Source organism: Adiantum capillus-veneris, chromosome 30 (genome assembly GCF_014529385.1).
Source record: "Adiantum capillus-veneris isolate H3 chromosome 30, ASM1452938v2, whole genome shotgun sequence".
In the NCBI taxonomy this organism is placed as follows: domain Eukaryota; kingdom Viridiplantae; phylum Streptophyta; class Polypodiopsida; order Polypodiales; family Pteridaceae; genus Adiantum; species Adiantum capillus-veneris.
Genome location: NC_140960.1, coordinates 32803490 through 32823330, shown reverse-complemented (window position 1 = coordinate 32823330; position 19841 = coordinate 32803490). Strand labels below are relative to the sequence as shown.

Here is a 19841-nt window from a genome sequence, read left to right as displayed (position 1 = left end):
CCACACATCAAAAGCAGTCGTGAGACCTTTCACATCAATGACGGTCTCATCTGTCATGGCCATTTTAATGTATGTAACGGCCTTCCTGTTCATGCTAACCCATGCTTCATTTGTCATATTCTGTGGCTTCGCCTGTTCAAGTGTCCCTTCGCAATCCTTAAGAAATAAGATTCCCTGAATCCTGTCTTTCCAAAGATCAAAACTTGTTCCATCGAACCTCCTAATCTCGAAGAGGTTCTTCACATCCGAAGAAGATGAGGCCATAGTTGCACGAAATAAGAGGGATAATACGCTGAATTTTTGGGCAAAATGCACAAAAATAGGAGTATAGCATCACAGAGATGTGCACTACAGCTCCAAATGGTCACATGAGCAATTTGGGGCAAAATAGGTCGATTTGGGCACAAAGTTCAATTTCTGAAATTTATGCGCAGGAAATTTCAGCGAGCGAATTTGTGCTCGAAAAGAACAAATTTAATTGTTTTGAGCCTCAGAAGATATACATAAGGCTAATACACAGCCTTTAAAAGCATGTAAACGCAAAAGCCCCAATTTGTAGCATCAAAATTGCATGAAATTGAGCCACAAATGGTCATACATCGACAAAATTTGTCAAATGTGCGTAGATTGCATCAATTTGCACTTTCCCCAATGTAATCGCATCATAAAAACACTTGCAAAAACCTGCGCATATCTGAATTTTGCTTAAAACACCTGTTTTAGGGCTCGTTTTTCGGCAATTTTAGTGTTTTCGGGTAGCGGGGACTTAGCAAAAGTATTCCCACACCTTAATACATCATTTGCAAAACCTGTATTTTGCTGTCATAACCTGTAATTTCCTGTTTTTGACGTAATTTCAGCCTGTTTTAGGTCAATTTTGGTTGCCGGGAGCTCTCTAGTGTCCGGGGACGAGTCCTTTGGCGATGAAATTGCAAATTCTCTCGTGAAAGTTGACCTTCTTGGCTGAAATTCAGCTTTTGCAGGTTTGGGGGCAAACCCTAATCGGGCTCTGATACTAGTTGATGCGCGCGCAGCGGTGTGTGCAAGTGAAAGAGCACGCGAGGAAGTGCAGTGTGTGTGCAGAGAGGGGAGGCGAAGGCCAGCAGGAGAGGAAGCGCTAGCAGAACAGAGAGGGCTCACGTTTTTGGGGAAAACTCAATAAGGGTTTGGGTTTTCCCACTTTTATTATAAGTGACCTTTAAAAAATGTGTCTAGATTTATATTATAAAAATGTACAAAAAGGGGTTATTTAGGCCTTTAACCCAACATATCTGTGCTATCAATTCCGGCGTTGAAAACAATTGGCTCTCATAGGCAATGACATGGCCTTCTTGCATTAAGACCGCATCGAGACTACGACCACAAGCATCACAATATACTTCGAATGACTTTATTAAATCCGGCAAAGTCAAAACGGGTCCTGTGGTCAATTTCTCTTTCTATGTCTGAAAGGCAGTAACCTCTGTGGGTCCCCACGAGAAAGGGACTCCTTTCTGTGTCAAGATATGCAAAGGGGAAGCAACCTCTGCAAACTTTCTAATGAACTGCCGGTATTAAGAACATAAGCCCAAGAAGCTTTTAACTTCATGGACATTCTATAAATCGGGCCAATCACGTATAGTCTCAATCTTGGCCGGGTCCATCTGCACTCTTGCTTGCTGAGACGATGTGTCCCAAAAAGTGTATCTGTGATAAGAAAAATTCACTTTTCTTTGCATTGATCACCAACTTGTGATCTCTCAATGCCTGAAAGACCTAAAGCAGATGTTCTCTATGTTCTGTTTCATCCTTGGAGAAGACAATAATGTCATCAAAGAAAGTGCCAACAAAAGATTTGTACTCTCTGAAAATAAGCCCAAGAAGCTTCTAGCTTCATGAACATTGTATAAATCGGGCCAATCATGTATAGTCTCAATCTTGGCCGGGTCCATTTGCACTCCTGCTGCTGAGACGATGTGTCCCAAAAAGTGTATCTCTGATAAGAAAAATTCACTTTTCTTTGCGTTGATCACCAACTTGTGATCTCTCAATGCATGAAAGACCTATAGCAGATGTTCTCTATGTTCTGCCTCATCCTTGGAGAAAACAATAATGTCATCAAAGAAAGTGCCAACAAAAGATTTGTACTCTCTGAAAATCCTGTCCATCATTCGGTTAAAGGTCGCTGGAGCATTGGTGAGGCCAAAAGGCATCACCAAAAATTCAAAGAAACCGAAGGTTGTCCGTAAAGATGTCTTGTAGACATCTCCTGGCGCGATTCGGATCTGATGATATCCGCTCTTCAAATTGATCTATGTAGTCGGTCAAGAATATCATTGATCCTCGGAATCGGGAATCTGTTCTTATTGAGAGCTCTATAACCAATGCACATTCTTGAAGATCCATCTTTCTTCAAAACCAACAACACCGGAGAGCAGTAAGGTGAAGTACTCGGCTGGATAAGACCCTTTTCCAAGAGGTCTTTCACTTGGTTCATAATCTCTTCATTCTGGGCTCGGCTCACACGGTAACGTGGCCGGTTCGGTGGTGTGCTTCGAGGTATCAGATCAATGGTATGATCCTCGTGACGAGCTGATGGCAACTCGCCTGGCAGGCCCTCAGAAAAGCAATTGGCATGAGTGTGGAGAAAATCTTGGCGTTCTTTATCAAGTTCAGACATATTTGTCCTATGTTCATCATTCAACTCTTTCAAAAAGATCGAGTAAACAAACAGACTGGATTTTATTAATTTCGAAACGGCCGAAGCCGATACAATAAGGACAGACTCGCCCTTCAGTTTCACATCAAGTACAATGTTGGGGCCCTTTTCAGTACCCAATGTTGCTTTCTTCTGGTACCAAGGGACTCCCAGGAGGACATCACAACCTTCCAAGGGCATTATGTAGAAGTCCTCGTGCCCCAAATACCCTCGACAATGCAACCGAAGTTTGCCAATGAGAGGTGTAATGGCCATGTCCTTGCCGGGTGCCGCTAGAACTGCCTCTGCTTGTGGTCCCATCCGATCGGGTGTAATCTCGAGCCGCGCCGCCAATTCAGGTGAAATGAAGGTGAAATGAAGTTGGCCTTGGCTCCTCCATCAAAGAAAATCAGGGCTTCTTGATCTTTCACTTTGCCCTAAGCTCGACAAAGTTCTGTACTTTCATCAATCGTGCTTGGGTGAGTACCCATGCAATCTGGAACCAGTCCTGCTTTCATCTTGCCTTTTCGTCCACGTTCCTCAGTTCCCTTTGAACTCTCTGGCCTGTCTTCATTCTGTTCTTGCTGTGCCTTTTTAGGGCACTTTGCAGAGACGTGCTCATGTTCCCCGCATCCAAAATACTTCCCGTGTTTGATGTAGTTGGCCCTCTCCCGAAGAGTGAGCCGGGGTCGTGAATCCTTATCTTTCTTTTCTTGGGGGACTCTTTTTCTTTCTACTTTCATTATTAGAAGTCTGTTCGGTTCTTTGAGTCAAGATCTCATCTGTGGGGTAAGTCAGATTGCCTGAATGTATGGCAAAACCCCGTTTCGCATGATCCATCAATTCTTGAATAGAATTTGACTTTTGTTCTAAGCAGTGATCTTGGATCTCTGTAGGAAGTCCGCAGCAAAACCGCTTAATCTGTTCTTTAAACGAGATCTTCTTAAATGAAGAAGCTGATAGAAAAGAGCTTCAAAATCTCTCGCAATACGCGTCCATAGAATCTCTTGGTCCGAAGATGATTCCAAGCAATTCGTATACCTCGTTCGTACTCCCGAGTCAGCCAAGAAGAAATAAAAAGCCTTTTGAATTTCAACCATTTAACCGGAGCTTCCTTGTTTAGTAGAAGGGTGGACCACCATGTTCGAGCATTTCCCTTGAAGAAAGAGGTAGCCCTCTCAATCTTGGAGTGCTCTGTATAATGCCCTCCAGAGAAAGCTGTCAAACTGCTGTAAGAAGGCCAAAGTCCTCAAAGCATCTCGAAATCCAGAAAAAGTGTCAAACTTAATTGGCTGTCCACCTTCTTTAAATTCTCTAACTTTTTTGCTTTTATCTTCGAGGAAGTCATACTGGTTAGCTTTATAGAAATGCTTCTTCTTTGCGTAATATCTGTGATTGTCGGAGTCCGAACTATCTGAGGATGAGTCCTCTGTAGCATTGTCAGAATCTGGGCGAAACTTAGGCTTCTTTGCCTTTTTCTTGCCCATTCTGAAGCTTTGCTTTTTGCTTCGCTTTTTCCCTTTCCTGTCTTCTTTGCTCGAGTCAGAAGAGCTAGAAGAACTGTTAGAAGAAGAAGAAGACAAATCGCATATGCTTCTTCTGCTTTCTTGCCGATGCAAAGGTAGATTGACGACCCAAATAACTTGGGAAGTCGGTTCCTTTCTTCTGCTTTTTGTCGTGCTTTTTGGCTGTGTTGTTTGCGTCCAAAGGCTGACTGATCCGTGCATCAACCACCTCTTCCAATTCTTGCTCTGTAAACATCCTTGGAGCAGGAGGTTTCTCGAGTGCGGGTTTGAGAGGTGGCTCTGTGGCCTTATGCCACTGGGTGTGCACTTCTTCGAAGGATTGCTGAGCCAAAAATTTTGCAAATTTCGGATCCTTCACAATGTTAATCATCATCTTTGTCGCGTCGTCAACCACTTGTCGACGTACCATCTCTTCAATCTCTGCTTGAGTAGGCCGAGGTGGGCCGTACTCTTCATGCGAATCTTCTTCACGATCTCTTCCCGTATCCCCAGATGCAGAAGAAGTCGATTGTTCTCTGTTGGAATCCATAAGTGTCGTGAGAAAAGGATCGGATTTCCCGGTAGAAGAGAAATTGGCCGTGCTGTGATACCACTGTAACAAACTTGGACACTCCAAGTCAAGATTCTACCGCGACACAGCAAAGATTCACTTCAAAACGGTTCACAATTCACACTTGAGTCAACACGGCCCGGTGTAGTTCTGTGGCTAGAGATATTGGCCCCAAAGATTGGTGCCCTTTTCGGTATTTCTTTTTGTATTAATCTGTGTTCAAAGTACAAGAGAGTGGGTAGGTGCTCACTCTCAGACTCTGCGTCCAAAATGCTCTGAGAAGCGAGGGCCTAACCACTTATTTATTAGTTACAAGGGATGCTCAAAAGCAGAGCCCCAAAATCAAAAGCTTAAAAGCTTTTTAAAATAAAGCAATAGTTCCCAAAAGCCTTGCTAAATCTGCTAGCGTAAAATCAGCCAGCGTAAAAGCAGATTTTTCGTACTGCAGTGCCACATCAGCATCTCCGCAAAAAAACACGATTTCGTACAGGCAGTCACCGGGTTTTGTGGAGCGTCCGTGCAGGCCTGCCACGTGTCACTGTCCAGGTCTGCTGCCACGTGTAACCTGCAATGTGTCCGGGGTTCTATTGCCACGTCACCGGTTTGTGACATTGAGACCCTACATCTAGATGCCAAAGAGTGGCTTGTGGGCAGTGGGCACTTATAAAGAGTACAAGGGATGCTAAAAGTAGAGCCCCCCAAAAGCACTTGATTTAAAAGCATTTTAATCCTAAAAGGGTCTTCTTTAAAAAGCTAGCGCTAAAATTGTCCATAAAGAACCAGCGCGATTCGTGGAAATGTGTATAGCTGCCACGTGTTATGTCATCGCAATTCGCGGAAATATCCGCACAACAGTGCCATGTGTTATGCTAGTGCAATTCTCGAAAATATCCGTTCAGAAGTGCTACATGTCAGTAGCAGCGTGAAACGCATTCTCGGTACCACTCTGGGCCGTGTCATTGACTTGTCACGTACCCCTCTGTTAAAGGAGAGTAATCGTCCTTGATTACAGTTGTAAAACAGCTGTAGGACAGAAACTTTCTTCAATAGACACCGACTCTAAATACCCATGTACTAGAGTCCACAACAACGTACAGTCATTGAACATGCAATTCACAAATCACACATGTTCAATTCACAAATCACACATGTTCAATTCACAAATCACACACTTAGTTCACACTGAAGAATGTTTCAATCATTCAGTCTAGTCATCTCATCCAGATAAAAGTCTTGTCCCTCCGAACTTTTGATGTCCTTACCAGTAACCACAATATCCAGTCATCTCATTCATATGGGAATCTTAATGCACTAGAATCTCATTTCATTGTTCAACATTCCTCATGCATCATCATCATTCATTCAAATTTCAAAACAAAATTCATGATTCTTATCGTGAATCGAAAGCTTATCGGATTCATTTCTGAGTTGCCTTCGCTCCCAATTGCTTTCGTATGCAAATTCCTCACCATGTTATCCTCGATTTTATGTGCAAAACATGCCAAATTTCAAGGAAAAGGTTCATCTTGTTGCAAAAGAGTGGATGTCTAGCAGCTAGCTCCATGCTTCCAAATGCTTGCAGATGCGTGTTCCTCGCTCCTATTACCTGTTATTTGTACACAAATAACAAGATCTTCCAAAAACATTATTTTCACACATGTTGAATTTTTTTGCAGGAACTCTAATTATTTACTGAAAACCCTAATTTTTCAAAGTTGTTGGAATCATTATTTGTTCAAATCAATGGGTAGAGCTTGTCGAGAGGATCAACTTTGCCTTTTGTGCATATCCAAATTCTCAACCGTCGAAGAGATTTTTAAAGGTCTCCGCAACACAAAAAAGCGTTAAATGCATGTTTTTTTGTGCTTTTTAGGGCAAAAACGAACTCTTGTCTCTTCTTCTCCTCGTTCTCTTCTCGTTTCTTCTTCATTCCACTACTTCCATTCGTAGGTTTGTGTAGGATCGGTTTCTCTCCTGAAAAAGGAAAAGAAAAGAAGTTTCTATAGAATCTCCATCCATGTTGTTAGGATGGTGCTTCGATTTTCAGAGGGCAAGGAAGCAAGCTATGCTTTGATACCACTGTAATCACCTCCGGCGAGTGACCGGACGGAACACAAGGATAACTGCAAATTTCACACTCTACAATACTTCAACACTTCAAAACCTGAGAGAGAAGACACGACCTAGTGGAGTTTCGAGCCCAAACGTGTTGGCCTCAAAGACTGGTGGCCCTTCGGTATTTCTTTATCATTGATTTGGCAGCATGAATCTGGACTTTTTAAAATTCATCTGGGTTTATGTATATGTGTTTTCTTTGTGAAAATATGTTCTATGTTGGGTTTCAATTGTTGCGGCATGTTTGGTCACACAATTTTAGCATCTTTCTTGAAATTGTGGTACTTACAGGTGGGACGAAATCTGAATAGCTCAAAAATTGCAATCAAGAGGCTTGATGAAGTTGCCAAAAGTGTGCGTGGTGATGAAAGAATCCAAGCTCTGGCGCGATGGCTTGGTGCTCTTAAGGAACTGGGGAAAGATCATAAGCCTATAACGATGGAAGAAATCAGGTCTATAGATGGCACAGAGTCACCAGTTTCTAATTCTCAAGAGGAACTTCCCTCACCGAGATCAGCATCAAAGGTGTGCATTTTCCCTGGTACTACCCATCTGTATCTGAATTTATGATATGGAAGTCATAAACTTTTAGGTTTGATATCAGAAAGATTAAATGCTTTTATGGTTTGTCGAGAGATTTCTCATTTTCCAAATTTTGAGTTGTTCTCAGTCCAATTGGTAGTTTCAGCTGCTTGGGATGCTATTTTTGTATGGTTGCCTTATCCAGGGTTTTGTGGAAGAAAATCAAAACTACTGAGGCGTTGTCGGTCATGTGAAAGGTGGTCTGGCAAATTTACCACTAGAAGGTTTTGCCTTAGTATGGTCTTTCTAGGTCCTAAGTTACTTGAAATCTTCTCTGTTTACAAGCCAATTACTGTGCCGAGTGCAGCCAAAAGAACTGCCTCAGGTTTAAACTGTGGATCATAGTTCGTGAAAGCTTGTGATGCACCATTTCTGCCATGTTTTCAGTGAATCTGTTTCAAGTTCTGTTTGTCTGGATGCTTAGAAGTTGAAGATCTCAGAAAATAGTACCGTAGACTTCTATAATGTGGTTGAGTGAATATAGTATGTAATGTAAAGAGAAAATACACAATTTGCTTTTTGTTTGCAGGTCCTGTTTTATGATGGTGATGGCGAACCTATGAATTTCCGAGAAGTGTTTTTACGCAGTCATGCGCTCGAGAACATTGTCATCTCTATGGTACACTTTACAAAATTGAGCTTTTGACGGTATACAATCCTGAGCTTTTCAGGACAGTTCGATCTTGAGATATTTCATGTGCTTTTGTACTTGGATGTGCATGTGTGCATGTTTGAGTGTGTGTATGATTGCTGGACTGATACTTTTCTGTACTTTTGTGGTCTGAAACATTTCTTTAAAAAAATGAAACATGTTTTATTGAAGGTGTTTTGGGTGTTGTGGGGAGTTGCAAAATCCTTGAAGTGGGGCATATGTATCTTTTTAAAGAGGGACAACATGGGAAAAAGTCTCTCGTTTTCTGAAGATTGGAAACTTGTAATGCTTCAGAATCGGGAGCCTGACACCTTGGAGCGTAACTTTACTGGAAGGCACTATAATCATGGGGGCTGTGTGTGCGTGCATGTGCTCATGCTTGCTTGTTGCATACCACATATAGAGATGACAGAGGAGGCGAGAAATATTGCCCTTGCTTGTATTGTTTTCTGTAGATTTTGGAAGCTCCAGTCGAGGAAGAAGTAAATCTGCTTTTGGAAATATTTGGGTATGTTTTCGTTTCTTGTTTGTTTCTCTTGGGTTTGACTAATTGAGCGGTTAAACTTTGACTTTAGACACCAGTTGTGATAGTGACTAGTCTACTGTCCTGCTTTCTGTTTTCTGTATTGACAGATCAAAGTAAACGTTTCAAAAAGGCCAAAATGGCCAATGAGACATTGATTAGGTTTTCTTGTGTGTGTTTTGTGGGGGGGGGGGGGGGGGGGGGGCATGATAATAGATAGTAAATAAACTATTATTTTATGCACACACATCTACATGCACAGCCCGATCAGCAGGATCTGGATTTACAGATTAAGAGAAGGGCCAGAAAAAGACAAAGTGCAACCACTTCACAATGTTGTACCTGAAAACAATCGACTTAAAGAGAAAGAGCAGAGAAATACTGCGTTTGCAAAAGGTGGAAAGAAGACAAAATTTTGTCTGATAACAGAAATAATGACTTTGCAGAAAGCACACTACTAGAACAGACAAGATAGAGGGATGGTTTTTAAGATTTTTTGCTTCTTGGTAACAATATGTGTAGTTAACTCTGTTTTGGTTTTAGTAAATTTTTTGCATGCTTTCCTGAACAAAATGTAGGAGACACTGAGAAGACCTAAAGCCTCATTGACAGCCTCTCAATTTTCATTTGAATAGTGCTTATTTCTCCAGTGACTTGCAAATCCAATCTAAATTAACTTCAGCTCTTATGGCTAATGGCTTGGAGCGTGGAACCAATATTGTTTGAGTTAGTGCATTTCTACATTTGTCTAATCATTTCTGTAATGTGTCAATGAACCACAGATTATGTCTGACAGGAGGCCAGGAGCTGCATGTCGCTATCATGAGCAGTATTCAAGACCTAGCAAAGGCCTTCTCAACTTATGATGAAGAATTTATGGTGCCAATTTAATCCACTTCTTTGCTAGTACCATCCCTTTGGGCACTGAACTACATAATTTTTGTTTTATTTTTAGAGCAAGCGCGAGTACCTACTACAATATGCTAGAGATGCTGTTATTGGGCTGAAACTAAATGCTGACTTGGAAAGGTTCGGCAGCTCACATATTATTTTACTTTCCTCGATGATATGAAAATTTTTCATTTGGTAACCTTACTGCTATTTACGCTTATGCAATTCTTAGTTTTGCAGGTTAGAAACAGAAATAGCTCCTCTTATGCATTCAATCATGGAAAAGCGATCAGTTGATTTGACTAAGGAAGATGTACGGTATCAGCATTTTTGATCTTACGCCTTGTTGCATGCCTGTCACGAGCGGTGTAAGATGTTGATTTCATGCTCGCCTGTTGTCTCTCCAGGGTTTGATCAGGACTCGAGAGATCCTTCAGCTGGATATCCACTTGCGAGACCTCTTGCAAAGAAAGAAACGTCTCATGCTGACAGGAGACACTAAAGAATCGAGGAGTGAGAAGGTGTTGATATTATTCAATGAGTCTACACTTGGGCTACTATGGTTATTAGGACAGATTTTTGTGGATAGTATATTCTTTTTATAAATATTTCTTTATTTTCATTTCCAAGGTTGAACTTTTGAATTCTCTTTCGACATCGCTCAGGCAATCTGCATTGGAAGCGGAGAAGCAGATTGATGAGAACAGGTAGGTGCATGCGTGTCTGTGTGAGAGAGAGACAGAAAGCAAATTGATTGTGTCATTAGTGTACGTAACAGGCCAAATGTCCTATGAAAAAGCACTGTCTTGGTAAAAGGTGTGCTGAAAAACTGAAAATGAAAAGCCTCTGGTTTCAAAATACTAGACACTCCAGGCTCTCTTACATTTTTTTCTAATTGCTACCTTTATTGCCTTGAGTGTTTCTTGGTTGCTAAGACTTTCCAAGCGTATTCCTCACACTCTTCTTGGATCTACTAGCCACCTCGAAAGTCGATTTCCGGCCCAAATAACTGGAGTAATCTACTGATTAGCCCGGTTATTTTCTTTTCTTTAGAGAATGCTTTACGCTTTTCATCAACTGGTTTGTTGTCATAAGTTGGTGACATGGTATGCCCAACTGGAAGGGAAGGGACGAGGCCGAGAGGACAAGAAGAACTGATGCCACAAATTTTTGACGTGGCTTACTGTGAGTACAACAAGGGTTAGGGATTTTAAAAATCCTAACCACTGGAACTTGAAGAACTTATGAGCACCGGCCGTGGGGCCTAAACCCAAAAATATAAAAAGCTTGAAATCAAAGAGGGTTTTTGAAAAAGTCTAGAAGGCGTAGAGAGCCATCTAGCAGTTTAGAGGAGGAGATTTCATCCTCTGTTGACAGTTTGGACAGTGAGCAAAAGAACAAGAAGATCAAGGAGTTCAAGGATGGGTCAAGCAGTCAAGTTTGACATGTTTTTACGCTACCAGGACACCCGTCGAGCCCTTGAATTCATAGAGCAGTTTGACATCGCCTTCTTGGGAGGTTGTTTCTCGAAATGCTCCAAGGTGCAAAGGGTGTCATCTTACTTGAAAGAAAACGCACAGACATGGTCTACTCTATTGTTGCGCAGAGAAGCACCTAAGAAGTGGGTAAAATTCAAGAGAGTTTTCACTTCTGCCTGGATAACAAAATAATATGAAGAAGATGTCATCACGGCTTGGCATCATTTGAGAATGACTAAGAAAGACACTTTGGATGACTATTGCCAGAGGTTTTGGGACATCTATTTGCCAGTGTCCTCGTTTCGGAAGATCACTATGAAGGACCAGATTGAGTGGTTTGCTATGGATTGCCAAAAGAGATTCGATAGTATTATATGGAATAGAAGTCTGACTCCATTTAGAGATGTATGGGACATTCTTTCAAGTAACAGAAAGAACAAAGGGAACCAGATGATAGCTCATCAAAGAATTCCAAAGAAGTAAGGGAATCAGCTGATAGTTCATCGGAGGGTTCCAAAGAAGCAAGGGAATGAGATGATGGTTTATCAGAGAATTTCGACGATTCAGATTGAGGTGCCAGTGTACCAGGGAGGCCAGCGGGGCTACCAACAGGTCACAAGGCACAAGAACAGAAAGGTTAGCTAGGTCCACCGGATAATTTGGTCAAGGACCGGTCGAGGGGCCAAACCCTTAAAATCCAAAGCTTGAAGTCTGAGGCTGATTTCTGTAAAACGCGTCGAAATGCTGACGTGGCAGTCCTTACGGACGATGACGTAGCACAATTGTATGGATTTTCTACGGATTGCGATGGTGCTGCCACGTGGAAGGTTGTACGGATTTCCCCAAATTACGTTGGCTCCGGCTGATTTTAGCGCTAGCTTTTCAAAGCAGATGCTTTTGGGAAATTAGTGCTTTTGGGACTCTGCTTTGAGGCGGAACTCCGCCCTGCCGTGTCGACTCTCTCTCTCTCTCTCTCTCTCTCTCTCTCTCGTAAAGTTCAGTGATTTTGCAGTCTTTGTTCGTGTGTTGCTACTAATTTCTCGCTTGGAGCGTCCAAGCCTGTAACAATTCTTGCAGTTCTCTTTAAATGTGTCATGTGTGAGAATCTACCTGAGACTTGGAGACTGTTACTGTTTGCTATTGTGCCTATCTTCAAGGCAAGTAATCCTACGGAGCTTGGAAAATAGCTTACTATTATGATTGGACACTCATTGGCACATTGTATGCATCTATCCTTGAGTAGCAGTTGAGCAAATGGATAGAGAGTGAGGGCATACGAATAGCGGGACAAACCGGTCTCAAGAGAGGCGTTTCCACTCTTGATCATATTATGACATTCGGAGCCATCATTGAGGAGGGTAGGGCACGTGGGAGACGGATTTATTGTAGCTTCATGGATTTCCGCAAAGCATTTGACATGGTGCCCAGAGCTAGATTGATGTTCAAACTAAAGGAGATGGGAGTGCCCATTGAGTTTGGGGGATCATTGCTCTATACAGATCAGTGGTGGGACACCCGAGAGAGGATATTTTATTTAGTTCACTCCACTATTGGAGTGAAACAAGGGTGTCCATTGTCTCTCACTCTATTTGATATGTATATAGATGAGGTTTCTGATTACATTGAGAGAGAGGATATTTGTTTCACTCCACTATTGGAGTGAAACACTCTATTTGATATGTATATAGATGAGGTTTCTGATTACATATGGAGAGAGGGTGACAAAGGTGCCCAACTAGCAGGGACATGGATTCCATTGTTGTTATATGTTGATGATATTGTGTTGATCTTTGACTCATCAGAGGGTATGCAACGACACCTGGATGCATTACATAGCTTTGCGGAGGATAGTGGATTGTCTATGAACCTTGGTAAAACCAAGGTTATGGTGTTTAACACCACACCACACCACACCACAGTGGATCAGGAAATCAACACCTACATTCACTTATGGGCAGTAGACTATGGAGTACATAGATGCATATACTTATCTTGGGGTGGTCTTCATTGGGCTAAGGTTTTCTTTGAAGAGAGCAGCAGAGACTAGACTGACTAGAGCGTATGCGGCCTTGGAAGAATTGGAGGGGATGTGTTTGCAGGTTCAGTTCCAGGAACCCCAAACAAAGCTCTGCTCTTTGATACCTTGGTAGCTTTAGCTATGCTCTATGGGGTTCATGTTTGGGGACCCTGTGTGAGTCAGGATGGGGAAAGAGATATGGAGAGGCCCTTGGTATGTCAGGTGCAACGAAGTGTTTAAGGATTTAGCTCCGATATTGTACTTCGCACAAACACAAGGTTACTTGAAAGAACTGAAATGAATTGAATGAAAGAGAGAGACACAAGAGAGAGAGAAAAGAGACGACATCGAATGTTGGGTCCCAAACCCTCAAGGGCCCCCTTGCTCTGTTGCCAGAGCAAGTACTTGCTTTATTTCTTGCACAATGCTGATACAATGACTAAATCTAAATCTTGAGATGCTAATGGGTACTTGAGGCTACTGATGCTGAGGGGTACTTGATGCTACTGATGCTTGGTACTGCTGAGAAACTGATGGATGCTGCGGGGTATTGGGGTACTGTGGGTATTGCGGGGACTGAGAGTATCGAGGGGCACTGCGGGTACCTATGGGTACTTGGTACTACGGCTATTGAAGGTAGTAGACAATGACGACGACGAAGACGGCGACAAAGCGGGCTATTCTACTATCGCCGTGGTAGCGATGGCTGAAACTGAAACGCTGATGCGATGAGGCTTGAGGTGACGAGGCTAAAAGCTGAAAACTGAAATGCTCGCTGAATCTGAGCTAAAACGATCGCTGAAACTGAAACGCTGGAAAATTGAAAATGCTGGGTACTACTGGTGCTGATGGCTGGGTAGTGCAGATCCCTTCTCCCCTTTTCTTCGCACGCCCAAGGGCTGCCTTAATGCGAGCGTAAGGCTGGGTCGGCAGTTTTCTACGATCAGGCCAATTCCACGATCTCATTAAAATTGCCTAAGTTCACTTATTATTAAGTGAGTCTCTAAGAGACTGTTCACACGCTTTTAAAGCTTATATGCTGAATTGACGGTACTGTGCAAGAGAGGGTATGCAACTATGATGGGCCTGGGCATGCACGTCCTGCTAGAGGCTCACGGAGTGCCAAGCTAGGTCCTAAGCTAAGACTGATGCTAGACTGTAGCAGAAGCATGTCCACGTAGCGCACGTGAAGTGTCACAAAATGCTGACGTGGTAGAGCCACCCGGACACACACCCTAATAAAGTTGTCCCAACATATGGCCAAGGGACGAGGGAGCCTCGGGGATATTAAAATAAAGCGAAGAGGTTGCTGACGTGGCAGGGCGTAGGCTTTCTGCGAATCGCGCTGGCTGTATAGATCTCCGCAAATCGTGTTGACTGTACGGACGTCCGCTTTTTGCGTTGTTAGCAGCGTACGGACCTCCGCAAATTACGCTGGCAGGTTTTGGAGATTATAGCTTTTGAGTTGAAGCTTTTGGGGCTCTTCTTTTAGCATCCCTTGTAATTGTTTGTAAGTGGCCTTAGGGGCTCACTTCTCATAGCATCTAGACGCAGAGTCTGAGAGCGAGCACCTGCGGGTTCAATTGTATTTTGCTCGCAGATTAATATATAAATAATTATCGAAAGGGGCGCCATTCTTTGGGGCCAATATCTCTTGGCACGGAACTACACTGGGGCATGTCGACTCTCTCTTTTGCTCTGTGAGTTATTTTGAAGTGAATCTCTGTTGTGTTGCGGTAGAATCTTGACTTGGGGTGTCCAAGTTTGTTACAGTGGTATCAGCGTACGACCGATTTCTCTTCTACTGGGAAATCCGATCCCTTTTCTCGCGACACTTATGGTTGCCGACAAGAATCACTCGACTTCTTCTGCATCTGCTGATGCGAGAGGAGATCACGGAAAAGATTTAAACGATTTAACAACAGTAGAGTACGAGCCACCTCGGCCTACTCAGTATGAACTTCAAGAGATGCAGCGTCTGCAGCAGGTTGACGAGTGCACAAAGCAGATGATTAAATTTGCGAAAGACCCTTAGTTTGCAAAATTTTTGTATCAGCAATCCATCGCTGACGTGCACACTTAGTGCAGAAAGCCACAGAACCACCAATCAAACCGGCAATCAAGAAACCTCCTTCTCCGAAGATGTTTACAGAACAAGAACTTCAAGAGGTGGTTCAGACTCAGATCAGTCAGCTTTTGGACGCGAAAAATCCATCCAAAAAGCAATTGAAAAAGCGCAAGAAGGGGACTGTCTACCCTGGGCTGGGTTCCCACCTCAAGTACAACCCTAGCATCTCAAGCATGACAAGCACCTCAAGCTTGGGCCGGGTTCCCACCTCAAGCACAACCCTAGCTTACCTAAGGTCAAAGGACTTTTAACACTAACTCTTGGAGGTCTTCAATGAAGCTAACCCTAAGGTTTTCAAGCTCCATTGGTTAGCCTTGCTCTTTGACAAACCATCTCTCATTTGGACCCCTTTACCATTGGCCCCGTGTTGAGATAGATCTGTAAGCACATGTGAGAGAGAGTTGCAACAATAGGGAGCAACGTGCTGTAATTATGCTTAGCAATATTGTGACAATCATGCGCATGTGATTTACGAAGCATAGCAAAGGCCATGGTACGAAAACATGTGATCAATTGCGCAGTTTTTGAGAGACAATGAAAAAACTTGTTCAGTGCTTCCAATTTGATCTTCTTTTATCTACTTTTGAGGTGGTCCTTTCCCTTCATGTAGCATTTTTCAACTTTTATGGTGTTGTCTCATTGCGCTTTTGCTTATTACTATTTTCATGCGAGAGATCGTAGTTGGAATTGAGCCCATCATCCCTTGCCAATTCTAATGTATTATGTGTTGCAATTGAGCCTTTGGAAATTTGAGCAACCCCTTAACTCACAGAATACACACTAACATATACAACCACTAACCCTTGTTCTCGTTTATTCTCCCACATCAAATGATCAGTTTAATATGAGAAAATCATTTGGGTTGGTTAGATATTAGATTTTATGACATTACCTCTCTCTTGAAATCATAGTCGTCCTCGACTATGAGGTAGAAGAGAAAAAGCCTAAGTCATTAGTCAATTTTTTTTAGCGGGTAGAGGATTTCTTGTTACCTTACGACATCTTTCCAAGATGGATGACTAATCCATTTGGTGCTTGGGAGAGATAGCTGCCACAAGCATGTCTGCTCGTTAGTCCATTTCATTCTCCCAAGTAGAGTGACAAATTCTACTTGGTGTTTGAGAGACGTCGTCATCACAAACATGATTCTAAGCATGCATACTATTAAATTTGTGCACAATAAAAAGACAAGTAGTTTTATAAGACAAAAACATTGGTCATTTAAAAGAAATTTGTATATTTGCTTACTCTAATGTGGCATTGTAAGCATTGACAAGGTTCATACTATCCTTAAGCTATATTCCTTGCATCCATCTAGCATCTTCAAAAGGATAATTTTTGAACATAATAAGATACTGTCGGATAATCTTACCATGTCGTAGTACCTTGTCTTCATGCCGAAGGATAGCTTCGGGTTGTAGCACCTCTCGATTTCGGGAGGGTCTTCAATAATTGGTTCACTTGGTGGCTCTCCTTTGTAGGGCTTAAGTAGGCTCACATGAAAGGCATTGTGTATGAGCCAATGGTTGGGCAACTTGAGTTGATAAGCTATCTCATTGATGGGCATCAAGATTTGGAAAGGACCATAGTATCTTTTTGCTAACTTAGCATAATACTTTTGATGGCCCGTTGGATTTTTGCCTGTTGTTTGCCTCAATCGAGCCTTAGAAAACTTAAGAAAGACCCAATCATTTTCTTTGAACGTTAAGGCCCTTCTGTGCTTGTCAGCAATAACTTTTTACCTTTGTTGAGAGATGGTTATAGCCTCCTTAATCTTTTGAAAAGATTCTTGTAGGTCACGGCTATACTCATCAACAGCGAAGATCTTCCCATGTACTTTAAGTAGCAAGGGACTGTTAGGTCTTCTCTCAATTATTTCAAAAGGTGCTTTTCTCGTAGAAGTATGTACAATATTATTGTAGGCATACTCTACAAGAGGTAAGTACTTTTCTTATTGTGAGGTTGATCTACTTCTGTAACATAAGTCTTTAGTAGATCGAGTATCATAAGATTAGCTATCTCACTTTGGCCATCCGTTTGTGGGTGATAGACCGAAGAGAAATTCAATTTTGTTCCTAGATTTTCAAAGAGACCTTTCTAGAAATTACTGGTCATTCTAGGATCTCTATCTGACACGATGGATATTCGCAATCCATGATGTTAGAAAATTTGTGATATAAAGAGAGTTACCATTTGGTGTGCCTTAATAGTCTTTTGACAGGCTTAATAGTCTTTTGACAGGAATAAAGTGTGCTTGCTTGCTAAACCTGTCGACTATTGTCCATATTCTCGTATTCCCATGGATAGACTTGGGTAATCCAAAGATGAAATCCATGGATATACTCTCCCATGGTGAATTTGGGATAGGCAATGACTGGAGTAAGCTTCCCTCTATCATACTTGGTCTTTTGGCATACCACTCTTGTATGTCCACTTTCATGATAGGCCAATAGAAATACGTCTCTACTCCTCGGAGAGTAGGTTGAATGCCTCTATGCCCCGCATAAGGAGGAGCATGGAATTCATACATGACTTTCTCACGAAGGGAGTGGGTAACACATAGCCTATTGCCGTGGAGAAGGTAACCATTCTGCAAGGTGAATGGTTCCTCTTTTCTTTCCCAAAGCAAGGGCTGACATTATGTCTCTATAGTCAGGGTCAGTAGCATACTCATCTATCATAGAAGATAGATCATTGTGAGTAGCTATAGACACCGCATTAACTTTTGGTCTTCGTGAAAGTGCATCGGCCATTTGATTGTGCTTACCAGCAATGTGAGCAATATGAAAATTAAATTGCGAAAGAAAATTTGCCCACCTCATTTGTTTGTCGGAAAGCTTGGTTTGCGTCATGAAGTACTTGAGACTTTGGTGATCAGTTCGTAGAATAAATGGAGTCCCCAATAAATAGTGCTTCCATGTGTCTAGGACATGTAGAACAACTAATAGCTCTTTTTCATAAATGCCGAAGACACGTTTATCTGTATTGAGCCTTCGACACTCATATGCTATGGCATGCCCTTCTTGAAGCACGACTGCTCCAAGGCAATCACCACAAGCATCACATTGGACCTCAAATGGCTTTGAGAGATCCGAAAGCATGAGGATTGGTTGGGAGGTAAGCTTCTCTTTGAGCTTGTCCAAAGCATTTTGCTCCTTAGCAGTTGATAAATACTTAATGTTCTTCTTTGTTAAGTCATGTAATGGTCCTGCTATTTGAGAGAATTTTGCTATGAAGCGTCTATAGTATGCAAATATATCAATAAAGCTTCTTAGCTCATGTAGATTCCTTGGATTAGGCCATGCTTTTATTACCTCTAACTTCGATGGATCCATACGGAACCATCTTGGGAGATAATATATGTCACCAGGAGGAGTATTTTTCCTGTTGCCTTCCGTAAATAAGTATTAGATATATTTATTTTATTTTTACTTGTTTGTCCCAAAACCCATGAAAAGGTGCAAGTGGACATTGCATGGCCAGTGTGAAACGGTTGCAGCCAAATGGGTTTCTCACATCGGGGATCTAGGTCGGTCAGACAGGGACTGCCCGGGCCAGTTAGCACTGAATTCTGATGAGTATGGAAGCTCGTGTGCGCCAAACTGGAATTTGGGCCACTCGTCAAGTCACTGCAACTTTATAAGTTGAAAGGGGCCAGTAAATTAACCCACATTGTAGATGTTGGTCAAATGGTAGTCTTCAATGATGGTCAAGAGACCGATAGGGACGCCATGGAAGCATCTCCTAAAATTTAGGGAACTGCTATTTTTGACCGGAAAATGTGTTCGCGTCATTAGCTCTGGAATGACAAGGGGAACATTTTATTGCTCTGCTGCCAAGTCAAGTGACGCACCAGTTGATATATTTTTAGCAGGGAAAGCCCAAACTCGGAAACTGGGCAACCTGTCAGCCTGTGAGCGATTCTGCCTCTCTGGGAGGCAAAAACGAGCTGCATATCAACAAAGGGGGTGCCATTTTCAGCCTGAGGTGGATTGTAGCAGGTACAGAAGCTATGGAATGCTTACCTTGCCCTCTATGCACAGTATGGAATGCTTACCTTGCCCTCTATGCACAGTATGGTGACGGGAGTGATGCCCCGCACGCTACATACTACTCTCTTTCTCCCCTACGTACAGTATGTTATGCCCCACTAGTGGGCTTCTCATTTGACCTATGTACAGTTTTGGGGGTTTATGCGCGTTTGCCAAGGCAAGAGCCTTCTGAACAGGAACCGGATTAGCTAATTGCTAATCCCCCACAGGTACGCACAGTTCCATCACGAAAGATTGCGAGTTTGGAGAGTTTTCTCGCGTGAAAACTCGTCCAATTCACAGGGGAACTGTCCCATTGCGTGCGGGAGCCCTTGGGACACGCGTAGGCGTGTTCGCTCCGCTAAAAACGATCCGAAACAGGGAATTACAGCCTGCTGTGTTTTTCTGCAGGTTTAGGGTTTCGCACCTAAACTGCAAGGGAACATCGGGGGAGCCTCGTGAGAGCCTTGGGATGCGTGTACAGGCTTTTGGGCTCCCGGCAGTGAAAAACAGAGAATTACAGCCCGCTGAATTTCTGTGACAGCTTACCAGAAAGCTTCCAGATATCGAGGGAATCCGTCCTAGACAGGTGTTTTTGACCTACAGGGGTTTTTGCGCCGTTATGCTGTCGAAATCCGGTCGAAAACCTGCGTTTTCAGCCCTCGCCAGGT

At 42.7% G+C, this 19841-nt stretch overlaps 1 protein-coding gene across 1 annotated transcript in view; it reads left to right on the top strand.

Moving 5' to 3' along the window:
• Positions 1-19841, top strand: part of LOC147417765 (centrosomal protein of 135 kDa-like protein) — a 71957-nt gene that overhangs the window by 19491 nt on the left and 32625 nt on the right. Inside the window, exons 2-9 of the mRNA XM_086506720.1 lie at positions 7160-7393; positions 7980-8069; positions 8558-8610; positions 9408-9504; positions 9581-9654; positions 9757-9829; positions 9924-10037; positions 10147-10223. Of these exons, the coding sequence (XP_086362846.1) occupies positions 7160-7393; positions 7980-8069; positions 8558-8610; positions 9408-9504; positions 9581-9654; positions 9757-9829; positions 9924-10037; positions 10147-10223 (812 nt within the window). The remainder of the gene's footprint in view (positions 1-7159; positions 7394-7979; positions 8070-8557; positions 8611-9407; positions 9505-9580; positions 9655-9756; positions 9830-9923; positions 10038-10146; positions 10224-19841) is intronic.